Source organism: Passer montanus, unplaced genomic scaffold, assembly GCF_014805655.1.
Source record: "Passer montanus isolate IOZ18808 unplaced genomic scaffold, ASM1480565v1 scaffold32, whole genome shotgun sequence".
NCBI lineage: Eukaryota > Metazoa > Chordata > Aves > Passeriformes > Passeridae > Passer > Passer montanus.
In genome coordinates this window covers 2,946,257-2,968,525 of record NW_024367930.1, presented here as the reverse complement: position 1 = coordinate 2,968,525, position 22,269 = coordinate 2,946,257, and the positions used below count along the sequence as shown (strand labels likewise).

The 22,269-nt window shown below is 42.0% G+C and overlaps 2 protein-coding genes across 6 annotated transcripts in view; one reads left to right on the top strand and one right to left on the bottom strand.

Moving 5' to 3' along the window:
* Window positions 1-15,348, bottom strand: part of BLVRA (biliverdin reductase A) — a 29,608-nt gene extending 14,260 nt beyond the window's left edge. The window contains exons 1-3 of one of the 5 annotated variants that reach the window (XM_039715005.1): window positions 15,196-15,322; window positions 13,169-13,253; window positions 3,743-3,837 (exon numbers count right to left, since the gene is read on the bottom strand). The gene's annotated coding sequence lies outside the window, so the exon portion shown is untranslated. Of the gene's footprint in view, window positions 1-685; window positions 822-3,742; window positions 3,838-13,168; window positions 13,254-15,195 lie in introns of those variants that run through there. The other 4 variants (XM_039715004.1, XM_039715007.1, XM_039715003.1 and 1 more) reach the window with 4 other exon arrangements.
* A 4,680-nt stretch (window positions 15,349-20,028) lies between these two features.
* LOC120504973 (inositol 1,4,5-trisphosphate receptor-interacting protein-like 1) lies at window positions 20,029-21,516 on the top strand. Its single transcript, XM_039714970.1, has one exon. It carries the CDS (start codon window positions 20,029-20,031, stop codon window positions 21,514-21,516), a length of 1,488 nt encoding a protein of 495 aa, XP_039570904.1.
* Window positions 21,517-22,269: the final 753 nt, after the last annotated feature.

Genomic DNA, 22,269 nt, shown 5'->3' with positions numbered 1-22,269 from the left:
TGAGGTATCGCATGATGACATTATTCGCCAGGGAAGAGAAGTGGGTAGGGATGAGGCATGGAGCGAGGGGGAGGGTAAAGAAGGACAATGTAACCATAAAACTCATTTTCAGTACCACCCACAGTGAGAGTCCCGGTCTGGGCTCTCCATCACATTTGCTTTTCTCTGTGGCCAAAGAGAAAAACAGACTTGTAGAATGACCTCAGCTGGAAGTAGCCCCAGAAGGTCTACTTCCAAACCCCATTCAGCTGACTGTCCCCATGGCTGGCAATCCTTCAACCTCCCATGCCCCTGCCACAGTTTGACCACTGTCACAGCAAGAACTTTTTTAGTATTGTAAGGCTCCAAACAACCACGATCAATGACACTTTTAAAAGGGCTTATGGTTGTTCATGTACTCTGAGTTAGATGCACAGGAGAAATACCAAGAAGATATTCTCAAGAGGCCAAAACAACAAAAAAGATTTTACTGGCAACTTTAGAAAATCAGACAAATTTGGCAAGTTTAGGGCAACATTCAATCAAACAGGTAATACTTTTTAAAGCATTAACTTGGCTCATTCAACTTTGTAAACTTAAAGACAGTTCAATTTAAAGTTACTCAAAGGTCCAAGAAGTGGGAATTAGAAGAGAGAGCAAGAAAGAAAGAAAATCAGAAAAGATAGAAAAAAACAAACATAGCTACCAGCTCCTGGGTTCCAGCAGTGTACAGACAGACATTCCAAGAGGCAGTACAGTCAAGACATCTGACTGCCTTGTGTTGGGCCTTAAATACCCCTTGGTCTTCCTGGGCCCTTCCCCCAGGTGGGACTTCTGGTCATTTGGCCACTCAGGGCTAGGGGCTCCAGAGGTGGGGTGGAGCATTGCCTCTGGTGTGCCGGGGACTGGCAGCCACTGCCAGGCTGGGATACAGGCTCTAGGGTGGGGGTGTACAGGGCAGGGCACTGCCCCTCCCTCCACACACATGCAGCCCATGACATCTCGAGACATCAATCTTTCCCATCCCTCACAAGTCCAGCTTGAAAAGAGCTGATCAGGAGCTTACTTTTAAGTTCAGAAATTTTCAAGGTTAGTGAAGTGTTAAGCTGTTAATATTTTCCCATTGCCTTCAGTGGGAAACAAATTCCCCTGAACCTCCTACACTCATGTTGTTTCCAAGAACTACTTTTTTTTTTTTTTTTTTTTTTTTTTTTTTGCTGGTGAGCTGGAGAAAATTGGGGAGCTGACTACTTTCTTCAGGGAACAAAGAATGTCTCTCTGCAGATGCTCTGGTAGCTGAACATCAATATTTTTGCCTCTCCTTTGAAAAAAGAATTTCCTAGTTTCTTCTGATCTCCTCAAAACTAACATTTAAGAGAAGCAAGATGATTTCAACCTAAGAACAAAACCTGTTACTGTGCAACCTGTTGCCATAGCAACCAGCCATTTGGTCCAGGTCAAGGGTTCAGTGGCTAATACACCAAAAGAGACAGCTATTAAATGTATGTTCTGGAACCTTTGCTTACACAAGTAGGTAAGAGAAAAACTGCTGTGTTTGCATCCCTGCTGCGGCTTTTTATTACCTTTATTTTGCTCACACACCAAAATCTGCAGCTGCTCAGGGAGAAAAGTAAATTAGGTGTTTTTCAGAACTGTTACAAACCAGAGAATTCTCATCTGAGAGCCCAGATAAATATATAAAAGTTTATTTCTTCTTTCAAACGTTTACAAGAGGATAACAGCCACAATAATCTTTCAAGTACAAAAATGATGAAGTAGGAAACCCAAATCACAAACTGCTCTGCCTGCTTTTCACACCTTTTTTCTTAAAATCAGTGACCTCTGTTAAAGCTTAAATAAAAAAGATTTCAGAGGCATTTTGACGGCTGATGAACTTTGGTTCCTGTCATACTGAAAAAGGTCATATTGTAAGTGATGCAACAGGATCCAAAAGCATTTTCTCCACCCTTTCCTAATTGGCTGTATGAAAGCAAAGAGAGCTGATGAGAAGATTAGGGGATGTCTTTCATGCTCACATGCAGTGACTAAGGAATGCCTCTCACATCACAGCAGCACCCACCCTGGCTGGGTTGCAGGCAGCCCTGCCAGGCTCACCACAGGTCCCCTCTGAACTGGGGCAAGGGGGATGGTGGCTGCCACCAACTGCTGTAGAAGCTCTTCCCCACTGGCAGCCAGCACAAGTGGTTCCTCTTACCAAGGGAGATGAGCTCTGCATGACACAGAAAAAGAGCTGAGAAAGGCAAATAGTTGAAGAGGATAATTTATTCTACACCAATATATCATCGCACCATCACCCCTCTGCTGTTGAGCTTTCTGTGCTTCTGCTGTGTATTTCCTGCATAATCAATTAACAAAAAAACAAACAAACAAAAAAAACCACCCAAAACCCAAAAAAAACCCCAGAAACAAACCCGCCCCCCCAAATATTATTGCAAAATTTAGCAGCAAAGCAAACAATAGAGTAAGTCCAAAGAAATCCATCACCCAGCATCAGCGTCCCTCCCTGGTGCAATCACAAGTGGGACCCAACATCTGAAAACTCACTGAGTGAGCCAACACTCACTGAGATAAGCCTGAGGGAAGTGAGGCTTACCTCTGTTTTGTGCAATATCACTAAGTCCATGCAAAGTAGTGCAGAAGCAAGCTAAAAGGCAGAACTTAGGAATTATCTCCCCTTCAAGAAAATTTCTCATGGCATGTCTAGATGCTACAGAATGAGTACAAGCACCTTCTCCCATGATATATAAAGAATTTCAGTAAGCCTCCTACATTTTCCCTGCAGTTTACAAACTCTCGTTCCCAGAAATATGAATGAGTGACTCACATCAGAAATCAAAATATTTTATAGTTAATGTCACAGGTAATAACATAACAGTGATGCAGAAGGCTTTCCTGAAGCAATCTCAGCCTGGTGTTTTAAAGCATACTGCTTCAAGGGCTACATGCATCTTAAGAGTAGCAAAGCCTCACAGATAAGTATTTAATCTGAAAATACTGTTGTCCAGGACCACCAGCGACCACCAAAGAGACCCCAGGACAAAAGAACACATATGTAAAGGGGAGGGAAAATGTGTTAATGATTTCTGGGAAATTATTATCACATGTATGTTTATTCTGGGAAAATCAATGAATATATATGTAAAATATAGTATATAAACAGGACCTCTTCTGTATTCAGCATGCATGATTTTTGGAGGAGATATTCCCGTGTGCATCTGGCCAAACAAAGAATGCCGGCTTCATGATGCTACTGGCGTTGAGGATTTTCTATTTTTACTGATTTTTGGTAGCAGACTGAATAAGTTTTCCAGCACTCCCTTCAGATGAAATTATTGTTTAGACATCATGCAAAATATTTCCTCTCTTACTGCAGCAGAGCCCTGAGATGAGGGCTGCGGAACCTTCCTCAACAGAAGTTTAGACCGAAATACCAGATAGACAACAGCAGTCACTGTAAAATCATCAAGATGAAAATCCGAGGTTTCTCCCAGCCCTAACTTTCTGATTTCAAACACCCAGAGACCTGGCGGATGCTGTACTCAGGGTGTTGGTACATGCTACAACCTGTGTCACCACGTCTTGCTCTCATTGTCTACCCTTAGCATGAAACATCTGCCCAGAGCTAAAAAAGAAAGCAGAAGCTAAACAGAGTGGATTCTGTTAATGTTGTTACGGTTTCCTTTTACCAAGGAAAAACTCACAAATACTCCAATTTAGCAGCCTATTTGAAGGCATAAATACCTTTTTTTCTGCAGGAAACCAGTTATGCACTTTAACTTCTGTATATGCTGAAGTACCTCCTGGAAGGAGACGCTGCACAGGCTCCCAATTGAAGATCTTAAATAAAAAAGCAAAAAAATTTATTGTTTGAATTCAGTTAGCATGATGGATTATTTTTGCTCTACTTTTACTGCAACCTAGAGAGAAAAGTAAAGTCTTCTGCAAGAAAAAGATAGCCAGAAAGGTAACTCCCAGTGCTCTTCATCACTTCTCTTCAAAACATTAATTGAATATAAAATGAGAATCTGAAATTTTCTCAAAAACCTGCCAAGACCATCTACATTCTCCACATTTCAGAGGAAAACAGCAGCACCACCTCTACTATGGAAATAGTAGAGCAACCATGTAGATTTTCCTTGAGAGTTGTTTGTTATGGACTTAAATATCTGCCCTGCCAACACCTCTCCATCTCTCCCACCCATCTCTCTGGCTATCACAACCCAGGCCACATCCTTCTGACAGGCACACCAACTCTGTTGAGTGAGTTATAACTTCAAGGCACCAATGCTCACAGAGGTTTGCCAGCAGAAAACAATCTCTCATCTTAACTGGCACCACTGTACTTTGGAAACAGCCAGAGGGGACTTTTCTTCCTGGCTTTTAAATACCACTTGGACTATCTGCCTGCATTATTTTACATTTATATGCAGGTTTACCAATTAAATTATGGTTTTCCAGCTGACTGCCAAAGTTGAAGTTGATATAGTTACACTGATATATGGACAGATGCTGTGTTAAACTGCCAAACAAGCACCTTTACTCTATTCAGCAGATGGTTGATAATAAAGAACTGCAGTTGTACCAGATATGCTGTCTCCAGCATTTATACCTGAGCAGGAGGAAAACTTTTATTTAAACAGAGTTTTGCTAACCCCAGAGTCTGCAGTCGTCCTTACACCCATCACATGGCTGCTTTCCAGAGCCTGAAATTCCATATTTGAAACAAAATCATCTCATAAAACTAATATAAAACCATGAGAAGTACTGAAAAAATCAGAAGAGCTGGTTTTAATGTGACATATTCCACACTGTGGAGAATTGAAACAGAAGGTCTGTGATGTACATGCATGGCTAAGATAAAACCATGAGAAGTACTGAAAAAATCAGAAGATCTGGTTTTAATATGTGACATATTCCACATTGCAGAGGATTGAAACAGCAGGTCTGTGATGTACATGCATGGCTAAGGATGACCATTTTGTTCTGTTCTCTTGCCTGTAGTCACCCGTTGTGATTCAGGTTTGGTTGCTAGTCTGAAGAGGAAAAACACTTTTAAAATAGCTTCTCTACATATCTCTGGGACTTACCTTCAGTCAGATTCATTTTGTTTGAAACTCAAATTACATTTCAATATACCTACACTGTTAAGTTTGAAACTACCCAAGAAAGTACTGAGCCTGCTTAGGGGCACCTGAAAAATTAATTCGAGATAGACATGAAGGTCTCCTGTTTTTATTTTATAAAAATATCTCCTTTAAAAAAATTGAACTGTTACTTTTCCAGGAACTGCTCTAGACTGAATTGCAGAATGTCTTGTGAAACTTCTGGTGGGTAAATAAACAATTGCATATAACTGCAGCCTCATCACTGGTACTTTTTAAGCAAAGAACTGCTTTTATATGGCTAATTAGCATATGCCTAAAGCAAAGAGAGCCAAAATGTCCCCAAAATTTCTTTCAGGCTTTAATGATCTATAACAGTTTTTGAAAGTGAATTTGACACAGAGAGAGAGAAGAATTTTAACAAGCAGCAAGTCAATTACTTTGCAGTGAAGTCCATTCAGGAGAATGGAGTGGTTTGGAGCTATCAGTGATTCACAGATTCTAATTTTCCAGGTGACCAAAAAACAGTATTGCTATACTACTGATCTGTGCCTGAGAAAATAACCCTGAATAAAGCTAAAAATGGTACTAAGTAAAAAAAGTGGGGAGAAAAGCATGAAATATCCTTCACTACATTTTTAACTTAACATCTGCATAAACACTAAAGCTATCACGAAGCTGAACCCTGCCAGGTCCCTGGGGACTATGAACCATGTCCCCTAGCTTCCCTGCAGAGCAATAAAGCCCCCAGAGTAGTCTCTGCAGAGCTAAGTGTCTGAACACTAAGTACTGAGATTCTCCTTAAATACCTATTTCATACCAAGGAACTGCTATTTTGTGCTTACTCTTAACACTATTTAAAATTGAGAGCTTCTTGTGGGTTTTTTTTTTGTTTGGTTTTTTTGGGTTGTTTTTTTTAAATAAATTTTGAGAACTACTTTCCCATACCTTCATTTCTGGGAAAACTGCTCAGAGCTAATCACAAGAGGTGTAGGTGACAAGACAGCCCATGAGACATACCAAGAATTTCAGCCCATTCCCTTCCCTCGCTTATGTTGCTCATTTGGTTTTTGCTGTGTCACCTACTGAGAGAAGAGGCTTCTCCACCTCACTTGATAGACTGACAAGTGCTTTGCAGATAAAATCTGACGTCAGAAGAGGCTTCCAACCTTTTGCTACAACACAACTGAAAATTATGATGAACAAATACAGAAAAATGTTCTGAAATATTTTCTCACTTTCTACATCTGCTCCTGCATTTTCCTGCCATTTACTGCAGTCCTTTCTACAAGCTCCTTCTTCTTCAGGGGACATAAAGAATGCAGAGTTCGGCTGGGCAGAAGCAGGAAAACTGCATTTCCAGGCTGTATTCTTACTTTCTCACAGAAGTTCACTGGTTGACCCAAGGCAAGCAAATCACACCCCCTTTCCTATCAGTCCCCAGTTCCAGAACAGTGAAAACCTCTTTCTTCTGTAAAGCACTCTCAGACCTACTGACAATAGGTGCAAAGTGAGAGGTAGGTACTATTACAACCTCTCTTCTTCATGACAGGAAATCCTACACAGATCAGACATCTAGAAAATATTATTATAACTAAAGTTTGCACTGAAATATCTATATAAAACAATGCCCTACAACAAACAACAAAACTATAGGTTTCTTCTTTTCCTTCTCTTGTTGTTAAATTAATCTGAAACCCAAATTATATGCTTGCCTAGCTTTAATCATAAGTAATCCCATTGATCTCAATGAGAATACTCCTACAAGCCCATTAAGAAAGATCTCTTGCTGTTGACTGTAATGTTAGTATGCACAAGAACAAAACACATCCAGCTACAAGCATGTTCTTTTAATATCCTTATGGACTCAACCCAATAGATGATACCTATCTTCCGGTCCACGAAAGGTCACTGCATCTCAGATCTCTAACAGGCTGACCTATTTTGAGAATTCCCCAAATGAAAAAAGCACTCCTACTACACACCGCAGTCACTATAAAGATACTGCTTACCATGGCTGATGAAACCCTCTGCCTGCATTGCTAGCATGACAGCAACTCATAACACTGAAGGCCTGCCTCATACTCTCTTCAAAGAAAACAATATAAACACAGAATTTAGCTAGTCAGACAAGTGTACTTTTTTTAGTTTTCTCATCCCCTAGCCCAGAAAAAAAGAAAAAGTGTTCACCCTTCTAAAATACAGGGTGATATAAAATTGTTTTTTCATTAATAACTAGATTGAGATAAGTTATGAAATAGATACACTTTTGCATGATGTTGTAATCTTAAAAATGATGCCCTATCACCTCTGTCATTTTATCAATCTGCCACGCAGTAGGATCTGCAAAATGCAACGGTTGTTCTCCATTCCCATTACGTTTTGGAAATCTATCCATGTCATAAATTTCTTGAGAGAAGGGAAAACCAGAAGGTTTTGAATTAAGACTAATGATTGCAGTTACTCCCTCCTAACTTTAGAGCTCAGTATTTTTCATCTTAATGGGCAACACAACACTTAAGAATCTCAAAGGCCAGCCTCTCTCTCATAAAGAGTTAGTCTGCAATTCAATGTGCTTTAGCACAAGGTGCTACTTATCTGTTAAATTTGTCCTAAGAAAGCAAACACCTTTTCCAAGGTTATCAGCTACTAGAGGGGGTATTTGGTATCTTACCGAAAACTTGATTAAAAAGTTTAAAAAAATTTCATGAAGGTTACAGAAAACCTCTAAAAGCATACTTCCCACAGTACAGCAACCGCACATTAGGTTCCATGTGAAGTGTTTTAGGAAGAACAATGCTTTACTTGTGTATAACTGAATGCAATGCAAAAGCAAACCCCATCTCCCAATGCCTAGGTTTGCCCACATCAAACCCTGCAATTCCTGCAAGAAGAGAGGTAGTTTTATATGCCAAGAAGATAGCTAAAATACCATTCATTTTCATTTGACTCTACAGTCAGTCAGCTCTGAGCATGCCAAAACCTGAACCTTTAAGCATGCCAAGGTAGAACCTGACATGCTCAGGGTTAATAAACAAGCAAAAGAACGACCTACAAATTGGTTCCTATTTACAACTGTTTGCCTCTTTACAGATTCACCACCGCCAGATTTATTGTTCCATAAAGTCTCCAAAAGGACCCCAAAAAACTGTCATCAAATTGGTCCAACTTCAAGCAAAGTAGAAGATTCTACTTAGCCAAAGCTGCTCCAAAGCTACCTATATTTAAAACATGTCTAAAGAAAGATAAACATACATTTCAGTTGCTGAAGTTGAATTCAAAATTAATACAAAACTCAAAAAATTATTAACTGACTTGATGATTGAGTACACACACTGCCACTAGCTGAAGAAGGGTCCAGGATGGATTGTGCCAGGATATTAACAGCATCATAGCTTTGTTAAATCTCATCAGTTTGGGACCAGTGAAGTTGCTGGCAACTTCAAAGACTCTCCAAAAATCTGTGTAAAAATAACTATAATTGGTTGATAGACTTAAACACCACCCCTGCCTTCTTTATTTCCTTACAGTCTGCCTTTAAAGATGTGAGCTAGAAGGTTTTAGTGAAGCTGTCTGTTCAGAGGAGTATTTTAAATACACAACTTACTCAGAACCAGCATGGCCATGTAACTGGGATAAGAGAACCCAGTATCACTCTTCTTTCCTCTGTTAAATCAATGTGGACTATTGCTTTATAACAACTGTGGCTGTTATAAAATGGATAATATCCTTTCACAGGCAGGATCTGTGCAAGCACCTAATTTAGAAATAACTAAAACAGCTCTTGCGAAGGTTCAGGAGCAGACAATACTCTGGGCACTGGAAGAGGGAAATACACCTTTTAAAAGAGGCAGAAAAAGAATCGGATCATGGAAGTAAAAGACTGCCAGGAATGAGTGCTTCCGTCTGAAACATAATGCAAACATTTCCCTCTTTTTTCCCTGATTTTACTAGACTGTACCCATCTCGTTTTTTTTCTTCAATAAAGACCTTCAATAAAATCATTCTGGTGAAATGATTTAACAGTTATTCTTGTAAGAGAAGAGCTTTGTCCCCACCTCAAGTTCATGTCCTTAACTGCACCACTTCTTTAAACACCCAAACAGGCCACTGAGTTCTGAAGAGTGGCTTTACTGAGCTACCACCATCCTGTGCTGCCAGTAGTAACATAAATGCAATTCCAAAATGTCACAGCAACCCTGTTCATAACTTTATTAAGCTTTGCTCCTTTTTAAAATGTCTGTCTAAATCCCTTCTTTCCTCCTTACCTTCTGCTAATTAAACTCAATAAAGCATCTTGAGCTTCTGGGAAAGAAGACTGTGAGCATAATATTTATTATTTAAGCCACCATCCACATCTCAGGCATGACTGCGGCCCCTCCACAAAACCGGTTTTAAACACAAAATTTCTTTATTTATCATTAGAAATGGAAAATGAAGGCACCCTACATTAATATGATAAACACTAACAGTACAGGGGGGCATCTGTAAGCTGTCACTCTTTTACAGATGCCCATCTTAGACATTAGATACTAAATCTGTGTTCTCCCCTCTCATGGTCAGACCTGAGTACATAAAGGCAGAACCTCAGCAGCTCAGAAAATGTGAATGACAACTGTCTGCCATAATCCATCCCACTGGTTTTGTTTAGGATCAAACTGAGTTGGACAAAGAATGTAACAGTGGGGCCAAATAACAGCTTGAGTCAAACTTAGGGATCACAAGTCATTTGACTACACTTGCTATAAGGCTGGATGGCTTTTCCTCCTGATGGATTTGTTCTGCAGTCTGGAATAGGAAAGTTTATTCTAGATAGGCATATAAGCTAAAATAAGATCATGCAGGAACTGTATAATAAAAATAATTATCATGAGCATGCAGTAAAGGAATGTACTCTGCACTTCTTTTACTTAGAACAGCAAAATGGTTTGGGTTGAAAGGAATCTTTAAAGATCATCTAGTCCAGCCCCCCTGCCACGAGTGTGATGTTTCCCTTTTTCCAGTCACTGCAGCCTTCACCTGATTGCCATGACTTTCCAAATATGATGGAGAGTGACTTGGCAACTTCACCTGTTCTTCCTGCTCATAATGATTCTCTTGATGAAAAAGGCCATCTGCCAGTATGGCTGTATGAGATCCCATGGGCAAAAGATAAAGAGCTGGCATCTCATTTAGTACTCATTTAACCAAAAGAAACTTGAACTCTGGGGTTATCTGCACCTTCATACTTCCTTAGGAGTTGATAACTTAAGAGCACCTAGGATAGGAGGACTTTCCCTCCTGTGCTTAAAGAGAGGAAAGTTTTGTTTCTGATATTACAGGCCATTTGATGGTGGGAAGGTCCGGCTATCCCAAGCAACAGGGATGGTTTAACATGCAGCAGAACAGCAGTTGTTTCTGAAGGATGCTCTCTCTGCCTGAGTACATGAACACAAAAAAAAAAAAAAAAAAAAAAAAAAAAAAAAGGAAAAAAGGTGCCTCATACATACATCTCCCTGGTGTAAAATTCAGACTTCTTCAAAGACACCAAGGAATTAAGGCTGTGTCCTTGAAAGCGGTACCCTTTCTTATGAAGCCTTATCAGAAAAACTGGGCTCAGAGCAGCCAGAAAATTACATGGCCACATCCCCTGCTTGCAGGGCAAGAGGAAAAAAGAAGCTCTTATGTACACTAAAACAAATGACCAGACACTTTGAGCTCCCTTTATATTATCATATAATACAGCTATTTTCATGGTTCTTTTGCTATATCTTCATTATATCTCTATTGTGAATATTACTAGGTCAGGCTGTTGCCAGGACCTATTCAAAAAGGACTGGGTTGGAAGCATGTCACAGAAGACTATTATTTTTAAATAGTAAGTAGAGTCAGGCAAACAACCTACTTATTTTGAAAATATTTATTCAAGAGCCCTCAGCCTTAAGGTCTAATTTCAGATGCCAGGCATATAAGAACAGGCAGTACATATTAATTGGCAAATATTGGGCTAAATGCATGGACAGCTATGTCACTTCTCTAAGCAAGTAAGTAAAACGTAAAATAGACTTAAAAAAATTCCAAATGAAAAACACATTTCCTAGGGCAAAGAAACCCTGCTGGAATTGGTTATCCTGACTTCTGGATGACAAACCTGACACATCTCAGATGCCTTGGGACTGTTTTTAACAGATACTGCACTCCAGGGCTGCAAATCCAAGTACTCCGTACTCACCAAAAACAGGCCTACCTCTGTCTTACACTGAACAAGAATGAAAGTAGACTAAGCCCATGATGCCCTCCAATGCCAGAAGTGTACCACCCTGGTTTATAGCCTCATCACTTAACAGTGAATTACCAATAGTACTGAATTCCTCCTTATCCATGTTCCAATCTGAGTATCTGAGTACTTCACAGATTTTTGCTACTAAAGAATCAAAGCTTTGGAGGAAGACGAAAACCAGAAATTAATCTGCCATCTCCATTAAGATATTATGAATTTGGTTTAATGGCAAAAGCAAAACCAAAACAAACAAACCGCAACGCCCCCCCACCTCAATCCTTCACATACGTTTGTATCTCCTATCACCAAGACCAAACACTAAGCACAGAGAGATCTCTACTAACATGTTGATCCCAGTTCCAGTTGCACACAATTGTGCTGCATGAGAAAAATCAGCTAATTACTCCAAAGACAAGTATGAGCAAGCCACCAAGATCGCTATGCTCATCAAATAACCAAATAACAGACTAACCAGTCTGTTGCTAATCCGTGTCAGAGCCTGCAAAAGACAGTAAACACCGACTAAGGTCTGCTTTCCCTAGCAACAGAAAGGGTCACAAAGCTGTATCGCTTATAGCATAGCAAAGAATCACCCGTGACGTTTTAACTAGAATGACTGTGGTCTCAACTTACCCCTCACATCCTGTACTACTACTTCCTTTGTTATTTGGGGACTATTCAATAATCCGTGTTTTTCTGACAGCTTTTCTGTCCTCTCATTCACAAAACAGAGATAATGACTAGATGATAAAGATGACTTTGTACCTACACATTTCACTGAAAGAGAAAGTTAATAAACACAGTAAACACTATTCGAGCCATGAGAACTTCTCATTTTATTAGCCAGTGTTGTTTAGCCTTTAACTTAGTATTTATATAACAGGAACATTAGCTGCCACAAACAGGCTCTTTTTAACTCTTTTTTCATGATAAGGAAAAAAATACTTTAAAAAAAGGTAGAAATCTATTTTATGCTAATTGTTCAACTCATGTTGTTAAAGTGGTGGGTTGTACTCATCTGGAGGAACAGGATTAGCAAATGCATTTCATTATCTTTCCCAGTCAGGTGGGTTTTCTGCAATGTTTTCTAACTACCACAGTAGATCTCTGTCTCAGTTGCAAACATTAGTCTAAGGAACACATAAATTCAGTTAGACAAGAAACCAAAGCTCTTTTTGCTTAGAGATTAGAGAAGAAACAAGTCATATGTATATTTATCTTTTTATTATAGTTGCACCCATTTTATAAAGTTTTAAGATGTAAGTCCCACACTTTGGCAAGAGAATACTTGTCAAGGTTCAAGGCCAGTTCCAGAGGCATGAGACAGCTGCTCAGCAACCTTTGTTCTGCTAAGTTACAACAGAGTATGGATTATCCAGAGTCGGGTTTTGTTGATTTTTTGTTTTGGTTTTGGTTTTGGTTTTTGGGTTGTTTTTTTTTACTACAGGATTAAACTGCAAGAGTGCCTTGGCTTTCAGACTGTTTTTCTCTCCTAAGCCCCACTGCTTCCCCACTCAGTGAAGAAACCTTTTTAATGCCTCACTTGATAAGCTGCACTATGAGCATAAAGTATATTATTTTAACACACTGAGCTCTACCTTCAAGTTTCAGAAAAATCTGTGGTTGCCTGAAAATTTGAGGAGAAATGTAACCACAGTCCTGCATACATTGATGTTGCTGTACTGCTGTGTAAAACACAGCAACTCCTTTCTCAGGGCATTATTGTCCCACTACCACATCCATCCAAACTCTGTTAAGTTTTTCCACTTCTTCTCAACTTTGTTTAGGCTTATCTCCTGTTGCTTACCTAGTTAAGGATGGCAGTGCAGAGACAGCTTCAATAGACCACAGCAGTGATAATGGCAAACACTCAGAAGCTCCCTGCAACTAATCTGCACAACATAAGAGTACAACATTACAAGGTGGATCATACTCGAGTGACTTTAGAGTCATCATTAAAAAGCAAAAATGCCAATGTGCATTCTAGTCCTGCATCTTACAGAAGTCCTGACACCATGGTGCAAGATAGATTACTATTTTAATTTGAAAACTGGACCGTTAATTTTTCCATTTATCTTCAGTAGTTTTGACAATGCCAGTTAATTTTTAGTCCAGCAAGCAAAGCGGTCCTGTTCTTCTGCTGAGCTTAGTTTTCAGAGTCTGTGGATACAGCAGATATTCTTCATGACAAAAGAAAAAAAAAACAAGTCTGCCCTTTGACATTTAAAATGAAGTTGCTTAGACCTTAATGTGGTGGTCTTTTTGGCTCATTGGGTTTGCGGGGTGAGGAATGGGTGTTGAAACATCCAGTTAGCAGAACTGGGAAAATAATGAGGTCACTAAGAATAAGAAGTTGAAAACAACACAAGTTAAGTCTCCTTTCTAGCTTGACAAAATAAGCACTGCCAGTCCTTTAAGAATAACACAAACCATACTTCATTGAATAAAACTCCAGCACTTCACAAACACTAACTCAGTTCACTCTTTGAGAGATTTCTATCAGCAAAAAAAGTTCTTGACCATGTGGATGTAAACCCAAGGAGACGAGTCCAGAAAAATCAGCATTTGAGAATGAGGGAAGTTTCCTGATCCAGTAGTAAGACAATGTAAAGTATTTTACTATAAATTATTATTACACTAATAATATTTAAGTATTAATAATTACTCTCTAAGTGGTATGCACTGCCTGTGATAGTTTTTAGTAAAACCTTATCATATATGCTGAAAATAATTTAAAATATTAACCCATTGCTCTTTATATTATTAAGATTAAACTTCAAGTTAGATTCACATTATTGAAACATATTTGTCTTCATTTTCTCATTTATTGACACAAATGACAGAAAGATGTTGAAACACTCTGTTGTTGATTTTTTGCACAATATCATTCTGTGTTCACATCTGTAACCATAGATCCAGCAGCTGAAAGACTATCTTTATTCCACAAAAGTTGATTTGGCAAATCAATACAAGGAATTTAAAAAAAAAAAAATGGGGTAAAATCAGCTAATTAAACTGTTGCCCTAATTAACACTGGTTGCTTGGGGGTTTTTAACAAGCTCCAACACAAAATTTCAGCAGGATGCCAAGAGTTATATAAAGGCTGAGCTTGTCTTCTGACTGTGTGTAGATTGAGCCCTTGATGCATCTTTTTTCATTTTTTTACATAGAGATAAGTGATAGCTGTGACTAGAACATAAAGTACTTGTCAATGTGTTTTATGCAGAGTCTGTACTATATCTCAGAACATAAGAATCACCTTTCTCCCACCAAAAGCTGTCTGAAATATGGTCCCACCATGTCCCTTTATGAAACGAAAATATTCTCATTCTCACTTTACACATGGGTAAACTGAGGTACAGCCGGCTTGACGGTCTGCTGTTTCAGAAGGGAGCATCAAATAGCTACAGTAAACGTGGATTTTCACAGGACTGGAAGGAACCTCAGCACTTCTAAAAAGAAGTCCAGTTTGCAGGAAAGGCTTTATATGACCTCTCACACTCTCACCATGCAGTGCCCTGGCCACTCGAAGATGCTACTTGGCTACTTCCACATAATTTACAGGCTAGTACTCTGCTTCACTGCAACCTGGACATTATTCCAAACAAAGGGTTTTCCCCTTTTTTCCTTTCCCTCTGCTTCCCCGTCCCCTTTGGTGTGGAGGGTGTCTTTGGAGCAGCTAGGACAACGTGACTTGCAGGACTCCCCCAATCGTCCACAACCGAGGGGGAACCGCCGGTGACGAGCAATCCTGCGGAGGCGAGGAGCAGAAAACGAAAGCTCTGCTTCCAAATCCTAATTACAGGTAGCAGGGATTAAGTAACAGCCACTAACCTCTCCAGCTCACAGAGGAGAAACGTGGTTCCGTTTAATTCTCTTCCGCTCCCTGCAGCTCCTTCTTATACAACGCTCCGCAGCCCCGGCATATCAGCGCCCGCACGCCCTGTCGCTGTCGCGGCGGCAACACCCCCTCGGCCGGGAATCCAATAAGGCACTGCCGGGGCGGGCTGAAGCCAGAGGCAGCTGGTGCAGGCGCTGAGGCTGGGAGCTTCCTCTCGGGAACACCCAGAAAGCTGCATGGGGCTAGCAAGGGCAAGACCCGTCCCCGGTTAGGCGCAGTGGTCCCTGTGATGTTGGGTTTCCAGACTGATTAACTACCTATCAATAAACCCTGTTTATACACTTAATATGCCTCAGTAGCTGCAGCCATTGAGAAAGAGTAGGAAAAAAGGAACTTAGGATTATATATGTATTGAAAACGGTCACAATGGAATAGTGAACTAACAGATCACAAGGATGCTTGGCAGAACGCCCAAGATAGGGCCAGAAGGAAGAATAAACAGTGGCAACTCATCAGTCTGAAGTGCCAACTGGGTGAAAGGTGATATTGGCAGGGGGAGAGTGAAAACACTGACTCACAGGCCACTAAGTCTAGAAACCCACTGACTCAAGAGGAGGAGGAGACTGAACATGTGGAGTAATTAACATAAGCAAGAGGAACACTTAACCACTAGAATTACAGAATATTCAGAATTGGAAGGGACCCACAAGGATCAAGAGGTCCAATTCTGAAGTGAATGACCCATATGAGGATTGAGCCTACAACCCTGGTGTTATCAGCACCATGCTCTGACCAAACTGAGCTAAGAAGATATCATACTAATTAATGAGAGAGCTATGCAACTTCTAGCCAATGAATACTGATACTTTTGTTGCTAAAACATATAAATTATGTAAAGTTTTGGTGACTAGGGAGCTAGTGTTTTGTGGGTTACCACCTAACTCCTTACTCTGCACAAACTAGAATAAAGAAATAGAGATTCCTCTCCTCTGTGCGTGAATTGGCATTGCACACCAGGTAAGGAGTCCATGTTAGGGGCAACAGCCAGACACCCAGAGCCCACTTGTGCAGTGGTTTGCAGACACTGGTACATCAGCAGTGCTTGTGTCTGCCCAGCTGCAGCCGTAGGGTTTACGCTAGAGGACGAATCTGCGCTCAGGAAATTGGGAATTTCAAGAGTGCCAAGTGGGAAAGAAATCACTCTGTGCCTGGCTTTGCCCAAGCAGGAGTCATGCAGAGAGCAGCCGCTAGGATAGCCCAGGTCAGGTGTTTGACAAGCTCTTACTCAAGACTATTTGCCTCCTTTTCTAGTGGGATTGCTTCCTGGCACACAACATACTGTGCATAAGCACTAGCTTTTCCTAGGAGAGACACCTTTTACTCAGATCTTACTCCCAGCCTCTTTACTGGCTATTTCTTATCTACATGCAACACGACTTTCAGCTGCTCCTTTTGGGGCTTGGAAGATAAAAGCCAGTGAGGGTACAGCTATTTCTCCCCAGGCCAGTAGTTCCTACAATGAACAATGTATGAAATGAGGCTGGTCTGAATTCCACAGATCTGTCTACACCATGTTGATGGTGGGCATTCATATAGTAGAACTTAAAACTGTGTTACATTGGGACTACAGGTACAAAGGATAAAATTCTGTACCCTGTCATCTCAAAACATACAGTAGAAATACCTCTGGAGAACCTTTTTATTTTGTTTTGCACACAAGTGTGTTCAAGTCAACTTGTTTCTGGTAAATCTTAGAGTGTGCTGTGTAAAGTATTCATACAAAAAGAAGCCCATCTTCTTCCTGTAGAAATTAAAACTCCAGTGCATCCCTGGATTCTTTAAAGTCTTTATTCTAAAATTCTGCAGGTTGGGATTTTGAGAGTGACACACCCTTCTTTCCATATTTTCTCATTTCTGACCTGTGAACTTCCTCAGCAGAAAGATTACAGGAACTCAGCCCCCTCCCTGCTACATTTTGTTTTGCCAGAGTGACATTTTCTGAGCAAGTTATGAAGTTTTAACTATTGCAAAACTTCTGTGGTCTGACATAACTTCAACTGTACATAGGGTTTGTGATGACATTGGTTGTTTTGAATAACTCTTTCCATCCCCTCTAATAAGTGCTAAAGCACTTATTATGCCTCAGCAGCTTTAATTACAGTTGTTGCACAACTGAAATAAGGAGGAGCTCCAAAAAGTAACTGACAAATCATACACAGAACTAACGAGCAGGAAGTTTAAAGTCTGAAGGTCTCCAACATATGTGTGGTGTTGCATAAAGGAGGACTGGCAGACCAGGAGATACAATATTTAAACATATACATAATGAGTTCAACATATGGGACAGTTAATGTGTGCATACAGCACGTGACTGTATGCTTAACACAAAGTAATGAATCAATTACCACGTGATAGGAAACTGTAAGGCGTAGCAGAACATGCAAATGAATGCATATGGGAGTGATTAGAGGCAGATGTAACTCTTGGATTCAGTAACCATGCTCCTATTTGTACAGCCACGTGATCTACAGGATGTGGGACCTGTTCACTCTCATAATTAATCTTGTCAATTAAAAAAAAAGAAAACCCCACCTTCTTTCCAATTGAATTAGGTCCCAAAACTAATGGAAGTGGCACAACACACAGCTAAATAGAGGCAACTGCCTCTTTCCATGACACCTGTAGTTACATTACCTTAGTTAGGTTACTTTAAACCAGTCTTGTCTCTACCTGCTGCTTGATCCCTAAAATACAGCCTCAAGCTCCCTTTGCCATAGGATTATTTGTTCAGGCAGCTAGATAAAAACCCCAACATTTAAATGAGCTCCACATCTGAACAAGATGAGGGGCGGAGAACTCTTGCAATGGTGGAATGAGATTTGGGCTCTGCCACTGGTGCTGGCAGCTGAGCCACTGGCAACATGACCACATTATCCTACTGCAGAAACATTTTAGGGTCAGGCTGGGGCAGGGGTGGGGGATCAGCGGCTCTCCCAGTTCCTGAGCACAAGATGAGAAAAGAGAAATGGTGTTACCCATCAACCCCTGGAAATGGTGTTTCATAACAGAGGAAAGAGAGGGGCAAAGGAACAATTCTGAGTTTGATATAGGCAGCACCGAGAATGGACCATTCAAATCCAGGTATGCACCATGGAAAATTCAACAGGATTTCCTGTGGGGGAAAAGGCTCCAAACAAAACACAACTCAAACCCCAAACCATAACTTTAGTGTTTAAATCTTCTGTGTTTTACAGCTGAGAGAAGCTGCTGTGCAGCGCTGATGGCCTCTTCTCTGCACACTTCTTGTCGTTGCTCGTTTCAGGGCACTACGAAGCCAGGCAAGGGCTTCTTTCTGCTCTTGCCTGGGCTGAGACCAACCAGCCTTGGTGAGCCTGGGGTCATTAGCAGGAGAGCTGGGGAATTCAGGCTTTGCCCAAACCAGGGCCTTCCTGAAGGCAAAGGCTGAGGAAGGGCTCTCACTTGTACTGCCAGTGCATGGAAGGCCCCAGAGCAAGAGGGCATTTCTTGGCTTCCAGGATCCTATCTTCACAGTCTGGCCTTGCAGGTTAGTGAAATTCACAAGGATATCCTGGCACTTTGGACTTTCAGCATTCCAGCACTTTGGACTTTCACTCCAAACCTTCACATTTTCTACAAGGACAGTTATGATTTTTCCTTCTGCTTGGAAGGGTATGGATTCCCTCAGTTGGCAGAAAGGTTCTCCTTGCATGGAAACATTTCCTGGCAGCCTGAAACTTCTGACCACCATAACCCATTTTTTCCCACTGGCATTTGATCATGGGAACCACAGTGTAAAAGTAGCACCTTTCTCTCCTCTGGGAGGAGCTGGTTTCACAGCTCAACCATCTGCACTTGACAGATGCAGATGGTCCCTGAAGGGAAGTTGTAGCTAAGTGGGGTTTATTATATTGGCCCGGGGAACAAACAATATGACCAGAGGAAATTATCTCAAGCTGCACCACAGGAGATTTAGATTGGATCTCTAGGAAATATTCCTTCAGCAAAAAGGATATCAAGCTTGGGAACATGCTACCTAGGGCAATGGGCTGAGTCACCACCCTCAGAAAGGTTTAGAAGTCATGTGCATATGGCATTTGGGGACCTGATTGATTGGTAGAATAGGCAGTGTTAAGTTTGCAGTTGAACTGTGTGATCTTCAGGGACTTTTTCAACCTCAATGATGCAAAGATTTAAGGGTAGCTCAACCAGTGTGGAGTCAAGGCTTAGACTCAATGATCCCCAAGGGTGCCTTCCAACATGGATATCTATGAGACTGCCAATGGAGGCAGCTGGTAAGAAAGACAAAAGAAAGAACAAGGGAAGTTCTTTGAAGAAGGTTCACTCAAAAGCAGCCCTAACCAGTACATCGGGGCCATTCTGAGTGGCTGAGCTGGGGTGGGGACAAAGAGTGGAGTTGGCTGCGTTGTGATGTGATGTGCTGTGGTACCTGTGACATCATGGGGATGTGTCACAATGGGGGCAGCTAGAAAAGGCCCCAGCATGTAAGACTGGGCCTGTATTGCTTGGGCAAGCGGTGAGTGCACATGTGATGGGAAGGCCGTGCTGGGGACAAGGGCCCAGGTTCTCCCTCTGTATGCAGGGATAGCCCCTCATGGGAGAGCCTTGGTCATGGTACAGTGCTGCTGCTGCTGCTGGGGCAGTGGGACAGGACTTCCTGCCCCCAGCTCTCTGGGGCCCTTCCTTCCTGCCCTCATAACACTGGAATTCCCATCCCTGCTGCCCCCACTGCCAGCTGCCTCCCTCCCTCCTCCCCTCAAAGCCTTCTCTCCATCCTCCTGCAGACCATGGATTCCTGGGTATTGTGGTTGTTGTTCTTGCTAAGTGTAGTCCAGTACCCGCAGCCCATGGATGATGTTTTGGATGAGGTGATGCGTCTGCAAATGGAGCTGCGTGCGAAGTTCCAGGAACAGGAGAGGATTTGGCTGGAGCAGGAGGTGGAGCAGTTCGTGCTGATGCAGAGTGGTGCATCCTGGAGGGACCTGCCCTGGTCTGCCTTGCAGCCCTGGCGGGTCTGGCCATTTGCTGGGCTGTTGGTTCTTCTCTTGGCTGTATGGTTCATGTGGAGGAAAAGAAGTTGTGAGGCAGAGATCAGTGGCGAGGAGGAGAAAGAAAACGAGGAAGAGGAAGAGGACGAGACATGGTCATATGATCTGAGATGGCTTCTAGAGGAGCGCATACAGTGGCCTGTACAAGACCTGCAGACAGGCTGCAACAGGACAATGGCCCTGATAAACAATTTCACAACGGTCCTCAAGCGTAGCTTGAGTGGAACTTTCTACCCGGTGCTGCAAGAAGCCATTGGTTTTGGCAGTGCCTTTGAAGGCTGGACTGCCCGTGAGGAGGAAATTTTGTACCAGGTACTTGTACCCCTGACTCCTCCCCTAGGCCACATCTTCCACCTGGAGCGTGACACTGACCAGCAGAAGCCTGGCAGGAACTTCCGTGTCCGTGTGGAGCTGGAGTGCAGGTGCCCGAGGGAGTACCAGGGTATGAACATGCTGTGCTTCCAGCACCACCCTGATGTGATTAGGAGGAGGACTGGGCAGCCCATCCTCCTAGACACGCTGTGCACCGGCTCCTACCTCGACGTGAAGAAAACTGTCCACTGGTTCCGCGCACTGGTGGGAGCAACCTGGCAGCGCTTGCCCCAGTCACGCAGTTGGCATTTAGTGCTGCTGCCCTCCAAACGCTCCTGCAACCTCAGGCTGACCAATGGCCAAGAAAGTTTCCAGGTTAAGGTGCTGTTCGGAGTGCAACGATACATCTCAGACATCTATATCAGCAGCCGGCATCGAGGGGCCCAGACCCCAAACACAATGTGGCCTGAGACCTACGCCGTGGCAGAGACAAAGTTCTTCAGGCACATGGCCAGGCAGACCCCGCAGGACAGCTCGCACCTTAAATGCCTGCAGCTTCTTGCCTGTGTTCTTGCACGCAAGGACTTTACCATCCATACCATCAAGACCATCATCATGCACCTGCTGCACACAGTACCAGTGTCACGGTGGCACAGGAGACACTTCCTGCTTCAGCTGTCGGATGCTCTGGAGCAGCTGCGCTTATCTTTGGAAGAGAAACACCTGAAGCATTTTATTGTGGGCAACCAGAGGCTTCCAGAGGAGATCAGGCTGCCCCCAGATGTACAAAGGGCTAAGCCACTCAACCTCTTCCACAGCCTGGCGCAGGATCCAGCTGCCCACTCCCAGGCGATGCAAGCCTACTTTGATCTGCGCCATCGCCTGGCAAGAGTGCTGGCCTATGGCCACTGTTAGCAGGGCCCATAGAATCACAGAATCCGAGAATCACAGAATCACTAGGTTTGAAGAGACATTTAAGATCATCGAGTCCAAACCATGCCCTCACACTACCTCAGCTATACCATGACACTGAGTGGCATATTCCATCTTTTTTTAAACACATCCAGGGATGGTGACTCCACCACCTCCTCTGGGCAGATGATTCCAGTACTTTATCACACTTTCAGTAAAAAACTTTTTCCTAACATGCAACCTAAATTTCCCTTGGCATAGCTTAAGACTGTATCCTCTCATTCTGTCAGTTGCTGCCTGGAGAGAGAGACCAACTTCCACCTGACTACAACAACCTTTCAGGAAGTTGTAGAGTGATAAGGTTGTCTCTGAGTCTCCATTTCTCCAGGCTAAACAACTCCAGCTCCATTTGTCTTAGGGCTTGTGTTCTCAGCCCTTCACCAGCCTTGTTGCTCTCCTTTGAATGCATGTGGGGCTTGCAGCTGGTGGCAGAGAACCAGCTTTTAGTGCCATGACAAAGACAGGAATGAATGGAATACACAGAGAGATAGATATATGTATATATAACTACAGTGTGTATATATAACTACCAATATTTTTATTAACAGCTGTGTTTTAATAGATATATATTACAGTGATAGCTTATAAATTATAATGTTATTTTATTAAAATAAATAGCACATATATAATGTCACTACCTGTGATATGTATTAATACTCTGTAGTTACTGCATTTATAAGAGGCAAGATTTTTATT

Coding starts and splice junctions, on each gene's coding strand:
- LOC120504973 (XM_039714970.1), top strand. CDS start 20,029: ATGGATTCCTGGGTATTGTGGTTGTTGTTCTTGCTAAGTGTAGTCCAG.